At 42.3% G+C, this 13,230-nt stretch overlaps 1 protein-coding gene across 1 annotated transcript; it reads left to right on the top strand.

Annotated features, from left to right (window-relative positions):
• The first annotated feature begins 307 nt into the window (after positions 1–307).
• LOC123065446 (protein DETOXIFICATION 14) lies at positions 308–3,539 on the top strand. The gene is made up of 7 exons (XM_044488718.1): positions 308–703; positions 1,637–2,181; positions 2,266–2,352; positions 2,442–2,498; positions 2,583–2,821; positions 2,948–3,153; positions 3,278–3,539. The coding sequence occupies exons 1-7, from the start codon at positions 473–475 to the stop codon at positions 3,347–3,349; spliced, it is 1,437 nt and encodes a 478-aa protein (XP_044344653.1). The 5' UTR covers positions 308–472; the 3' UTR covers positions 3,350–3,539.
• The last annotated feature ends 9,691 nt before the right edge of the window (positions 3,540–13,230 follow it).

Raw genomic sequence — 13,230 nt, 5'->3', positions numbered from 1 at the left:
CTCTACAGTCAACACGTCCGCGACGCGACACCTTCCACGATGCTCCCGCTACGACTGCGGGGGGATGTCAGTCCGTCGGCTGCTATTCTCTCTAGTTTGATCGTCCGACACTCCTGTTGTTCGCAACGCTACCGCTACGACTGCGGGGGGATATTAGAGATATATTTAGGATATATGTATTTTTGTAGTCTAGTATTTGTAATTTGTCTCCTACTTATCTCCATAAAAGACGTCTTATCCTCCAAGTCATGTACTCAATATATACCCGGCCTCGAGGGTCAATAATACACCTCCCTTCTAACAGTCACGACCACGACGGCGGCCACCACTCGGCGGCGGCGCCGTGCCCAGGCAGCGGTCCATTGCAAACAAATTACTAATACCCACGCAGCGCGTGCGGTCCAATAATAACCCGGGGCAGGCCGTGAGTCCGCGACTGGAGATCATCCCTCTCGGGCGCACCCCGCGCGCGATGGCGGAGGCGCCTCTGCTGCCGCGGAAGGACCAGGAGGCGACGGGGTACTGGCGGAGCGAGGCCAGGAAGCTGGCGTACCTGGCGCTGCCGATGGTGGCCGTGAGCCTGTCGCAGTACGCGGTGCAGGTGTCCTCCAACATGATGGTCGGCCACCTCCCCGGCGTCCTCCCGCTCTCCTCCGCTGCCATCGCCACCTCCCTCGCCTCCGTCTCCGGCTTCAGCCTGCTCGTACGCATTATCCCCACCTCCCTTCCCCCCCTTCCGCATATTCCATTCCGTTTACGGCCTCTGCGCTCGTTTATTCCCCTCTCAGCTACGTACTACTGTACTAGACATCTAGCCTTTATTTCCCCTTGCTGCATGCCCTGCATTCCTCGGCTCTGCTGTGCGTGTTCTTAGCTCATCGAGATCGTTCCAAGGACCTTTTCCATCTTGAGATACAGACAAGGAAAAACGAGAGACTAACTCATGTTCTTTATTTACTCCCTCCGTCCCGTAGTGACTTTGTGTTTTTCTAAGTACTCCCTCCATTTTTATATACAAAGCCACTTGAGAATATACATTTTGTATCTATACAAGGCCATCACCAGTAATCGAGGCAAAGTTAACGATATTTTCTCGTACTAATAACCTGTTTAATACACTGCATGCAGTCAGCTACTTCCTCCACTCAGTTTCTTTGCATGCATGTGAAGTATTAATGATCCCAATAAACAAGAAGAAAAGTTGACTTGTAAAGTAGGCATTAAATTTTACATTGGTACATGTAATCCGAGTTTGTGGCCTTGTATACAAAAATGAAGGGAGTAGGAATTATCGAGACTGGTTAGAATGAATACTAGTGGGTGACATGCCATCAGATTTCTGATTGGTGTAAAGTGGTACTACTACTAGTATTTTCTTGTGTCAACTAGTACTAGACAGTGTGACACCTCAGGAGAAGTATTCCGCAGCCATCAAAGTACGCAGCAGTCAATTCTGAAGAACCGTTCAAACTATATCTCTGCAATGGATTTCACACCATTCTATATATCAGCCTAAATTTCCACCACTAGCAAAAGCCAGTTTACTTGGAACAAGAAATTAGGTTCATATGATGGTTACCTCCACGGGTCGCTTTTCAGCAAGTAAATCAACATAAACTATGCTGAATTCATACAGACCGGCATGGCAAGCGCACTGGAAACGCTCTGCGGCCAGGCCTACGGCGCAAGGCAGTACCACACTCTGGGGCTCCACATGTACACAGCCATCGTCACTCTCCTGGTGGCGTGCGTCCCGCTGTCGCTCCTGTGGGCGTTCATGGGCAATCTCCTGGTGCTGATCGGGCAGGACCCCCTGATCGCGCACGGCGCCGGGAGGTACATCGTGTGGCTCATCCCGGGGCTCTTCGCCAACGCGGTGATCCAGCCCATCACCAAGTTCCTGCAGTCGCAGAGCCTCATCATGCCGCTGCTCCTGTCGTCCGTGGCCACGCTGGCGCTCCACGTCCCCCTGTGCTGGGTCATGGTGTTCAGGACCGGAATGGGGTACACCGGCGCCGCCCTGGCCATCAGCGTCTCATACTGGCTCAACGTGGCCATGCTCGTGGCGTACATTGTGATGTCGAGCACCTGCAAGGAGACGCGCACGCCGCCGACCATCAAGGCCTTCAGGGGTGTGGGTGTGTTCCTGCGCCTAGCTCTGCCCTCTGCGCTCATGATATGGTAACCAACCACCACAACATAATTGGAATGGAATTAACTTCGCATTTATGTGGCTAATCATGTAATGTTTACATTCGTTTTCAGTCTTGAGTGGTGGTCATTTGAGCTGCTTATTCTCATGTCGGGGCTTCTGCCCAACCCCGAGCTTCAAACCTCGGTGCTCTCAATATGGTACCAAATGTTCACTGTTTGATGTGGCTTAAATCTGCTTCTAGTATAAGAAGGCTGAACTTGCATTTTTACTGTTACTATTTTCACAGCCTCACGAGCGTCACATTGCTCTTTACTATACCTTCTGGACTTGGAGCTGCTGGAAGGTAAGATCTCTCAAGGCAGTTAATACACGGCCGATGTGGAAATAGTTTCGGTTTGATAGTTGATTCTGTATTTCTTACGAACAGCACGCGAGTAGCTAACGAATTGGGTGCTGGGAACCCGGAAGGAGCTCGCTCGGCGGTCCGGGTCGTGATGTCGGTAGCGGTGACAGAGGCGGTGGTCGTCAGTGGAACTCTTTTGCTGTCACGGAGCCTCCTGGGCCGTGCTTACAGCAGCGAGGAGGAGGTGGCATCTGCCGTCGCCGTGATGGTTCCTCTCGTCTGCATCACCGTGGTCACCGATGGCCTGCAAGGGGTTCTCTCAGGTCACATTCATTTCTGAGTTCTGGGAGCAACTGCATGACCTTGCAAGTTCTCCATCGTTTCCAACAAAACGTAGCTACTCTTCTTGTTACTAACATCTCTGTGCCTGTGCGTACGTTCTTCCTCAGGCGTCGCTCGAGGATGCGGATGGCAGCACGTGGGCGCGTACGTCAACCTCGGCTCCTTCTACTTGCTCGGAATCCCCATGGCGATGCTCCTCGGTTTTGTGCTCAAGATGGGGGAAAAGGGGCTTTGGATGGGTGTCGTCTGTGGATCCATCTCGCAGACCACGCTTCTCTCCGCCATCACGTTTTTCACCGACTGGCAGAAGATGGTTTGCTCTTCTGAACCTACTGTTACACCTATAAAAATCATACGCGAAAACGAACAGTCCAAAGAATTATTCAGGAGTGCTACACAATCTTACGGTTCGTCTCATTTTTTGCATTATCATGCAGGCTGACAAAGCTAGGGAGAGATCGCTCAGTGAGAAGGCAACGGAGTCCGAGTCGAGATCTCTGCTGGAATAGTTAGACTGCAATTTTGCAGGGGACACGCATCCCATCGCTGTGGTTTCTCTCTGAAGTGACAATGTAATTGTAGAGGAGAAAGAGGACTTAAACCACTCCTTTTTTTAAATATATTGCCCGCCTTCCTCCATTAGTTCGGACTTTTGAATGAGTTGGCTGGAGCATGAATTTAATATGGTATCCGAGCTAAGAGGTCTTGAGTTCAAGATCCTGCCAATGCAGTATTAAGTAAAACGATTCTGCGACCTACATCGATCCCTAGTCATCTCTGCCATTGGCTCCCCGGATGCTTCTCAATCTCGACACCGCCCGTGCTTTAGACGTGGTGTTGTGGCCTTTCGTCCTCGAAACCCTCAGTCACTTGGGTTTTGGCGTGCGTTGGCAGGAGTGGATTTTCTTGCATCTGCCTCCACACATGTTCTTGTTAACGGCATCCCTGGCCCACCCATCTTCCACGCAGGGGGCCTTTGCTAGGGAGACCCTCTCTCCCCGATGCTCTTCATTTTGGTTATCGACGTCCTAAACTCTTTCATCCGAATTGCAAGTCGAGTGGGCCTCTTGCAACGACTAATGACGCGACACGTGGCCTATAGTGTTTCGTTATACGCCGACGACATTATCGTTTTCTACCACCACGAGCACGAATCTTCAGTGATCAAAGAGTTGCTTACCCTCTTTGGCAATGTCAGTGTGATGCGCACCAACTACAACAAGTGCTCTGCGATACCTATCAAGTGTTGTGGTGATCAGGCGGCCACCTTCGCCGCCTCCATGGCGTGCCCCATCGCCCACATACCCGTCCAGTACCTGGGTCTTCCTCTTTCCATCAGGAAGATATCCGACGTTGACCTTCTCTTGCTTTTTGACAAGCCCGAGAAGAATCTATCCACTTGGCAGGCTTCCATGTTATCTCTCCATCGTCGGAGGAGCAAATCCCACTGTCGAGCTATCTAGTCCCTTATCAAAATTTACAATGAACCCATAAGTTGTCGTTGTGATCACAGTGTTACTGGTGACGTTTGAGAGATCACCATACAGGAAGAGGACCCTGCGAAGATCTCATGGTCTAAGGAGAAAAAACACACGTTAACACTCTGTGTTATTACAATTGATTATAGACGATATTACTAATTTCATATCGTCATAATCTTAATGTTGTTTTAGGACTGTCGTTTAACACTTTAAATGACATTCTAAGATCCGGAAAACATGATCACCAACAACACTTGAGCTAGTCCTAAAGGCAAGACTATGAATCTTTTATTTAACCGTTTATCATTCCGCGCATGCATATGAGTTTTCCACTGAATCACGTATTCCAGGATCATAGCAGTTACAACATAGAGTATCAACTCTTTAATTATGAATATAAAAATATAATAATACAAATATTATTGCCTCTAGGGAATATTTCCAACAGTCTCCCACTTACCCTAGAGTCAATAATCTAGTTGCATGCTATTCTAACACCCATGGATATCCGGTGTTGCTCATGCTTTGCTAGTGGTAGAGCCTTCATCACTGGATTTGGTACTCTTCAAATCTTCATGTTATTTGTGTCGGTAATATCTGGTTTTACTCCGTGTAATTCTAATGTTACATTAATGTTTACACTATATCTCTATATAGTCCATTTTATTGTAACACTATATCTCCATATAGCATATTTACTATATCTTCATATAGTTAATATCATTTAGAACTACTCTGTACTTTATCAACAAACTTTTATTGATCTAGATTATATTCTATTGAGGACTTCTTAAGCCTCAATTTCTATCATCTATAAGATCCATGCAACCTCTTGAGCACTGCGTTGGTTTTCCCTTGAAGAGGAAAGAGTGATGCAGCAAAGTAGCGTAAGTATTTCCCTCAGTTTTTGAGAACCAAGGTATCAATCCAGTAGGAGGCTCCACAGATGTCCCTCGTACCTACACAAACAAACAAGAACCTCGCAACCAACGTGATAAAGGGGTTGTCAATCCCTTCATGGTAACTTGCGAAAGTGAGATCTGATAGAGATAATAAGATAAGATAAATATTTTTGGTATTTTTATGATATAAATTGAAAATTAAAGATGCAAATAAAAGTAGATGGGAAACTTATATGATAAAACATAGACCCGGGGGCCATAGTTTCACTAGTGGCTTCTCTCAAGATAGCATAAGTATTACGGTGGGTGAACAAATTACTGTCGAGCAATTGATAGAAAAGTGCATAATTATGAGAATATCTAGGCATGATCATGTATATAGGCATCACGTCCGTGACAAGTAGATCGAAACGATTCTGCATCTACTACTATTACTCCACACACCGACCGACTCCTACCTGCATCTAGAGTATTAAGTTCATGAAGAACAGAGTAACGCATTAAGAAAGATGACATGATGTAGAGGGATAAACTCAAGCAATATGATATAAACCCCATCTTTTTATCCTCAATGGCAACAATACAATAAGTGCCTTGCTGCCCCTGCTGTCACTGGGAAAGGACACCGCAAGATTGAACCCAAAGCTAAGCACTTCTCCTATTGCAAGAAAGATCAATCTAGTAGGCCAAACCAAACTGATAATTCGAAGAGACTTGCAAAGATAACCAATCATACATAAAAGAATTCAGAGGAGATTCAAATATTTCTCATAGATAAACTTGATCATAAACCCACAATTCATCGGATCTCGACAAACACACCGCAAAAAGAGTTACATCGAATAGATCTCCAAGAAGATCGAGGAGAACTTTGTATTGAGATTCAAAGAGAGAGAAGAAGCCATCTAGCTAATAACTATGGACCCGAAGGTCTGTGGTAAACTACTCACAACTCATCGGAGAGGCCTTGGAGATGATGTAGAGGCCCTCCATGGTCGATTCCCCCTCCGGCGGAGCGCCAACGAAGGCTCCAAGATGGGATCTCGCGGAAACAAAAGGTTGCGGCGGTGGAAATAGTTTTTCGTGGTGCTCCTGGGTGTTTTCAGGGTACGTGGATATATATAGGCGAAGGAGATAGGTCAGGGGAGCCACGAGGGGCCCACGAGGGTGGGGGGCGCGCCCACCCCCCTAGGGCGCGCCATCCTGCCTCGTGGCCGCCTCAGCTGCTTCTTGACGTCCACTCCAAGTCTTCTGGATTGCGTTTGTTTCAAAAAGGTCGCTCCCGAAGGTTTCATTCCGTTTGGACTCCGTTTGATATTCATTTTCTTCGAAACACTGAAATAGGCAAAAAAATAGCAATTCGGGCTGGGCCTCCGGTTAGTAGGTTAGTCCCAAAAATGATATAAAAGTGTAGAGTAAAGCCCATAAACATCCAAAACGGGTAATATAATAGCATGAAATAATAAAAAATTATAGATACGTTGTAGACGTATCAATCCACAAGTATGTTCGTTTAATATTATAGCCCAATAGTTTATATGAAGTTGTCTTCTGTAACGTTTTACCACAAACAATTGATGTAACTATTTACAACAATTTTCTTCGTCTCCTCTATGAAGAAGCAAAATCTTCGTTCAACTGAGGTACTTAATCTTTAAGCAATCACCCTAGCAATCCTCTCTAGGATCACTATGGTACTCAATAACTAACAATTAGTTTATATGAAACAAATGGCTTTGTACATTTGATAGCATATATGATGAATTTAATCTCTGAATCAAATTCATCCACATATGATCATCAACTATTGATTTCTGCATAGTGTTATGCTATGTGACATTCTGAGAAAATATTTTCTCCTTTTAAACTTCTTTAAAACTTGTTCATAGTACTTGTCTTGGCAAAATTAGATGTTTTGATCTATCTATATCGACTTTCATCCAATAATCTAAGTCCCTTTTAGAAACATGATTTTAATCTCTTGTTGATATGTTATTTCTGATGAAATGATATGTCATACATATGTAAGATCATAAATGTCATAGAGCTCCCACTAAACTTCTTGTATCCACAATTTTCTTGATAAACTTTAAGTTCTCTAATTACTTTATCAAATTCCAGCTACCTGATATTTCAAATCATACTCATGACCTGAAATGATCATACCATTCTGCTATTCTCACCAAAACCATCCCTTTTTGAAATTATTTCAAAATAGTTTTGTTACTCATTTGCTATATATTAATAATACACAACACTTACCATTTCAATCCATTTATACTTTTAGTATTGCTACTAACAAGAAGGTTGGACAAGATCCATCCTTTCCTTTTCTACAAAACTCTTTTGTAGAGTTTTTCTTTCAGGATCACTGTGCATGAACATTTGAAGATCCATCAATACACCTTCCGAGGTTTCATCAAGTGCAAAATTTGTTCCTTGTGTATGGACTTCATTTTGGATTTCAATGGTTTGATTAATACATTTCTAGCTAGGCGCCATCACTGCTTCCTCATAATGCGCAGGTTTCATCTTTTTCTAAGATGAAATATTCAGTAGATTTGATAATCTTACCTGATCTTTGCATTTTTTTACAGTCCTAACTGAAGCTCCTAAATCTAATGTAGTAATTTCATTGCTTAGTTTTATAGACAAAATATTCCAGAACATTTCTAGTTTAGTCCTATTATAACTTAAGCCAGAGGTTAATAATCTCAGTAAGCTATATTATCCGCCTACTTGCTCCTTTAACAAGAAAACTTTTTCCAAAAAATAGTCATTCTTTACAAACATTTTTCCTTTGAATTTTAGTGAGAGGAACACAAAACCCTTCAATGAAGCTTTGGTCAAAAATATTCTATAACTCTTTATAGTTTTATCAAACATCTTTCAGATGGTGCATCTGTTTAGTGAATATTATGTTGTTTCATCCCATAACCTTAATAAGGGCAGATTGCTAATAATAGTTCCACAATTATTAAATTAATTGCTAAACTTATGACTTAGATATATTTCTTCACGAAAGAAGAATCCTTGTTTATCTTTTGTCATAGTGATATTATATCTCCATCCTTAAAAATTCAGTCCGTATGTAAGTAAATCATATTTACTCATAACTTTGATGAAGTATAAAAATTCTCCGCACCCTCTTATATTCATCGGACTTTATACATCACAATGTATCTAGTCAATTCAAATAAAAGACTTTTATACTTGATCTCGATGAGCATTAATTATCCGATATAAGCTAGCAGTACCACACATATGTGGTTTTATCAGCCTTCTCAAGACATTTACCTTTAATTTTATACATCACTAACTTTAAGATTCATCATGAATAAACCATCACAAAATAGAGGTTTAATCAAAACATATTCTCATAATAATCCAAATAACTATTGTTTAAAACTTATAAGAATATTCATCGCATAGCCCATAGAATAATGCATTACATAACTTCGAAGCAAAATAACTATTATTTCAGTCTAAATCTCGAGGATAAATTAAATATATGACTTTGACAGTCTTCGAGCAACGATCTTATCACCATTCGCGACTTGTATCACGACTTCATTTCTTCTCTCCTTGTGAGCTTTCTGTAGTCCCTACATTGGTTTGCAAAACGTGAGCAACCGATCAGTATCAAATACTTATTAAATACACAGATTTACAAGTAGAATAGCATTAACTTTGTGTATACCTGAAGAACCATTCTTCTTATCTACCAAATACTTCTTGCAGTTATGCTTCCAGTGTCCCTTTTGCTTGCTGTAGAAACATTTAGTCTCTTTGGAGACTCCGCCCTTGTTATTTTTTTGAGACCCGATCTTACCGGCTTCGGTAGATTTCTTCTTCTTGGACTTGCCCTTCTTTTTGAAACTAGTGGTCTTATTGACTGTCAACACTGTTTTGTTCTTCTGCATTCCAGCTTCTGCAGTTTTGAGCATAGCAAACAATTCGTTTGCACTTTTCCCCAACCCATGCATGTTGTAATTCATGATAAAACCATCGTAAGATGGTGGAGCAAAGAAAGCACAATATGTGTACCGAGTGTTGGAGGAATTCCAAATTCCAAAGAAGTCAGTCTATCAACATAGCTAGCAAGCTTTACTATATGCTCACTCACTAAGGAACCCTCTTTCATCTTGCATTCAATAAAGGCCTTGGTTAATTCAAAACGTTTGGTCCTTGCCTGCTTCTTGTACAGACCTTCTAGTGACCAAATTATAAATTGAGTATCAGGTCGTTCAAGACGCTTTTGTAGTTCAGGATCCATGCAAGTTAACATGAGGCACTAGACTGAATTATAGTCTTCACTACGAGCAACGTAAGCAGCAACTTCTTCTGGTGTCGCATCCTTTGCAGGAGCATCACCTAGGGGTCGATCCAACACGTACTCCTTTTTAGCACTCCTGAGAACAAACCTCAGGTTCTGGATCCAATCCACATAGTTTCCACCATTAGCAACCAACTTTTCTTTCTCTAACATAGGTGCTAAGTTGAACATATTGCGAGCCATTGATCTACAATGATAGACACAAAATTCATTTACACATTTATTCATAATTAATGTTGCAATAGTGTTTAAAAAATTTAATATAAAGTGCGCTCCCACTAAAATTAGTATCATAATTGATAGTGACTGATTCAAGATCCAAATCTAGTTCTCAGTCATTGATGTGGACATCACTGCTGACGAGAATTTTGACTGGTGGGCAATCGTTTGCCGATCATATCTCCATATGACTCTTGTTCATCTTTCAATGCTTTGTGATCCGAGCTCAGAACGATTCAGCCAAAACTTCAAGACAACTGAGTGCTATCTGCGTACATGGTCTGACCATATCCGTCTTACACCTCTCACCCATTTGTACTCATGTGGACATGATATAATCTGTGATGCTAGAATGTCGTAGAAGGTTGCAACACTGGGAAGAGCACCTTTTAACTTGATATTTACTATGAGAGATCACCCCAATAATTGACTATTTTTTTTGACCTTGAAGACTGCAGGGCTTGCACCCCACAGCATTTTATTAATGCAAAGAAAAAACATAGGTAGTACAAGGTATCCTCAAGATGAGGAACAAAAAGGCAAAAGAAAGCTATACAAGTAGTCTAGTCCTGATATCTACAAATATACAAAAGAGAACAAAAGCCACTCCCCTCAAGGAGGAAGGAAATCAATCCATTTAAGTAAGGCCTCCTTGTGCTTCTGTTTGATTCTATGGGAAAGCATAGTGAGATCATGAATGAATCCATATCTCCATGCTCTGAAAGAAGGCTTGATGTTCCTGAAAGCTCTGTCATTTCTTACCTTCCAAATGTTCCACCAGGCAGTAAAAACCACCTCCGCAAAGAAAGGTTTGTTGAACTCCTTTCTAGCATGGAAGGCAATCTCCACCATGTCCTCACTGTCTTTCCAGTCAATCTGCAGATAGCTCCAGACGCGAGCACTGAAGTTGCACAGGAAGAAAAGGTGGTTTCTGTCCTCCAGTATCCCTGTTGGACATAGAACACATTGTGGTCCCTCCTTAATCTTCCATTGCCTTCTCTGAATCATGTCCTTGGTGTTAACCCTGTCCATTATAACTAGCCAAGCAAACATCTTGATCGACATAATACAGCAGCTCTTCCAAATCCAGCTCAAAATGGGGTTTGCTACCATTGGCTGGTAAGCAAAATCATAAAACTTTTTTGCAGTATAAGAAGACTTCTTTCCATGCCTCCATTCCCAAGAGTCATGACAGCTATAGTCCAAATGGAAAGATCCCATTAGGGTCGAAAGCTATTGAAATTCTTGATAAGCTTGCTCAGTGAGGGGCAAGTAAAAGAGATCTTGCAAGCTGCCAGCCATAAAGACTTCCTTGACTGAAAGGTTTTTGTGGAGACAAAAAGAATATAGTCTAGGAAATCGATCTTGAAGAGGCACATTGTTGTTCCCAATTTTCCAAAAGTCAGACCAGAACAACACAGTGTCTCCACTACGAACATCCACCTCAGTAACCGCTCTGAAATTATCCATCAATTTGCAGACATCCCTCCACCAAAAAGAGCCACAAAGGGTGGTATCATGAGGAATTCGTTCAAAATAATAAGAATCCCAAATTAACTGAACCCAAGGCACATCCATTTTTATTGTAAAATTTATTCAGAAACTTCAGTAGCAGAGCATCATTTTGCAAACCTAGATTTAAGATTCCAAGTCCCCCTTTGTTTTGGGCCTGCAAACAAGAGGCCAAGCAGCTAATGAATGACCCTTCTCCTGACCATATTTCCTCCATAGACACTGCCTTTGAATCCTTTCCAACTGCTTCAAAATACCCTGAGGGATTGACAGAGTACAAAGGAAGAAGATAGGCAAAGATGAAATTACAGAATTAACTAGTTGCAACCTGCTTCCCTGAGGCAAGAACCAAGAACTTGTTGTCAATCTTCTCTCGATACAATCCACTAATGGAAGTAGATCCACAATCTTAGGCCTGGTAGTCCCAACAGGCAGGCCCAGATATGTGAAGGGCATTTTGCCTAACTTACAGCCAAAGAAAGCAGCAAGATCAATAGCATCCTGGTCAATCACATAATGGGATACATGGAAGATTTATGAAAGTTAATCTGAAGACCAGTTGCCTCAGAAAAAGAATATAACACTGACTTCAGTGCCCCCAAATGGTCCCTGTCAGCCTTTAAGAATAACAGTGTGTCATCAGCATATTGGACCACTGGAAAATCAGGATCATGTGTTGGCAGAGGCCTGCTTATCAAACCCTGCTGAAGAAGGTTATTAATCAAAGTCTGCAAGAGATCAGCAACAATAACAAAGAGCAAGGGAGAGATTGGATCCCCTTGCTTAACTCCACATTTGCATTTGAAATGATTGCCAGGAACTCCATTGAGCAAGACAGAAGAAGTGCCTGAAGATAGTAACTGCCTAATCCATGTAATCCATCTATTGTCAAAACCTTTTGCAGCAAGAATCCTTAATATAGCCTCATGCTGAATGGAATCAAAGGCCTTTTCAAAATCCAACTTGAGCAAAAGGATGGGCTGCTTAGACTGGTTGCACTGATGGATATATTCAAAAGTCCATGGAAGACAATCCTGGATTGTTCTTGATTTTATGAAGCCATATTGGTTTTTATGGATACATTTAATGATTTCCTGCTAAAATCTATTAGCCGCCAGTTTTGTAAGGAATTTGAGGCCAACACTAGTAAGGGAGATAGGCCGAAAGTCTCCCACCCCCTCGGGCGACTGTTTCTTTGGTATCAGTGTAATGTAAGCATCATTGAGGTTTTCTAACTACACTGTACCAGCATGAAACTCCTGCACCAACTGAATAAAATTAGTAGAGATTATTGGCCAGCACTTTTTAAGAAAAAGACCATTGAAGCCATCAGGCCCAGGTGCCTTATCAATAGGCATTTCATTAATAACCTGCTCCATCTCCTTAATCTCAAAAGGTTTTGTAAGTACCTCCAAACCCTGCACCCTAGGTATCAATGAAAGAATGTTCTCATCCAAAACTATTGGCCTAATCATCCCCAATAATTGACTATTACGCAATCAAAGGGTGCAAACAACAAAGGGGTAAACATCTCACGCAATTCTTAAAAGCATGATATGGTATAACCCTGGGAGCCGGGAATCCATCGTGATCATCCTCAATCTTCTGTTGAAGCGTCGTGACAACCAATATTTCATTGTCATGGCAACAGTTTCAAAAACATTGTCATGGCGGCAATTTCAGAAAATGTTGCCGTGACACCAAATTCAGAAATTCCGTCGTGGCACAATATTATAGCTCTCATCCCTAGCCTGGTACACCTTGTCCTTGTCGGGTCCTCCGTGTACGTTTGCCATCATAACCTCTATCATGTAGGCTATCTCTATGATATTTACATTAATGCAGCAATCTCGTGGCTCCAGCCATCATATCGTGACACGCAGGCCACTTAACATTACAACATATAACCATCTAATACATAAATTCATTATCATGACGAA

Source organism: Triticum aestivum, chromosome 3B, assembly GCF_018294505.1.
Source record: "Triticum aestivum cultivar Chinese Spring chromosome 3B, IWGSC CS RefSeq v2.1, whole genome shotgun sequence".
NCBI lineage: Eukaryota > Viridiplantae > Streptophyta > Magnoliopsida > Poales > Poaceae > Triticum > Triticum aestivum.
This window is presented reverse-complemented; position numbering and strand designations above follow the sequence as displayed.

Bases quoted from the DNA above. Each gene is read 5' to 3' on its own strand.
- LOC123065446 (XM_044488718.1), top strand. From the start codon at position 473: ATGGCGGAGGCGCCTCTGCTGCCGCGGAAGGACCAGGAGGCGACGGGG. The intron at 704-1,636 runs GTACGCATTATC...GAATTCATACAG, and splicing joins TCTCCGGCTTCAGCCTGCTC to ACCGGCATGGCAAGCGCACT. The intron at 2,822-2,947 runs GTCACATTCATT...GTTCTTCCTCAG, and splicing joins CCTGCAAGGGGTTCTCTCAG to GCGTCGCTCGAGGATGCGGA.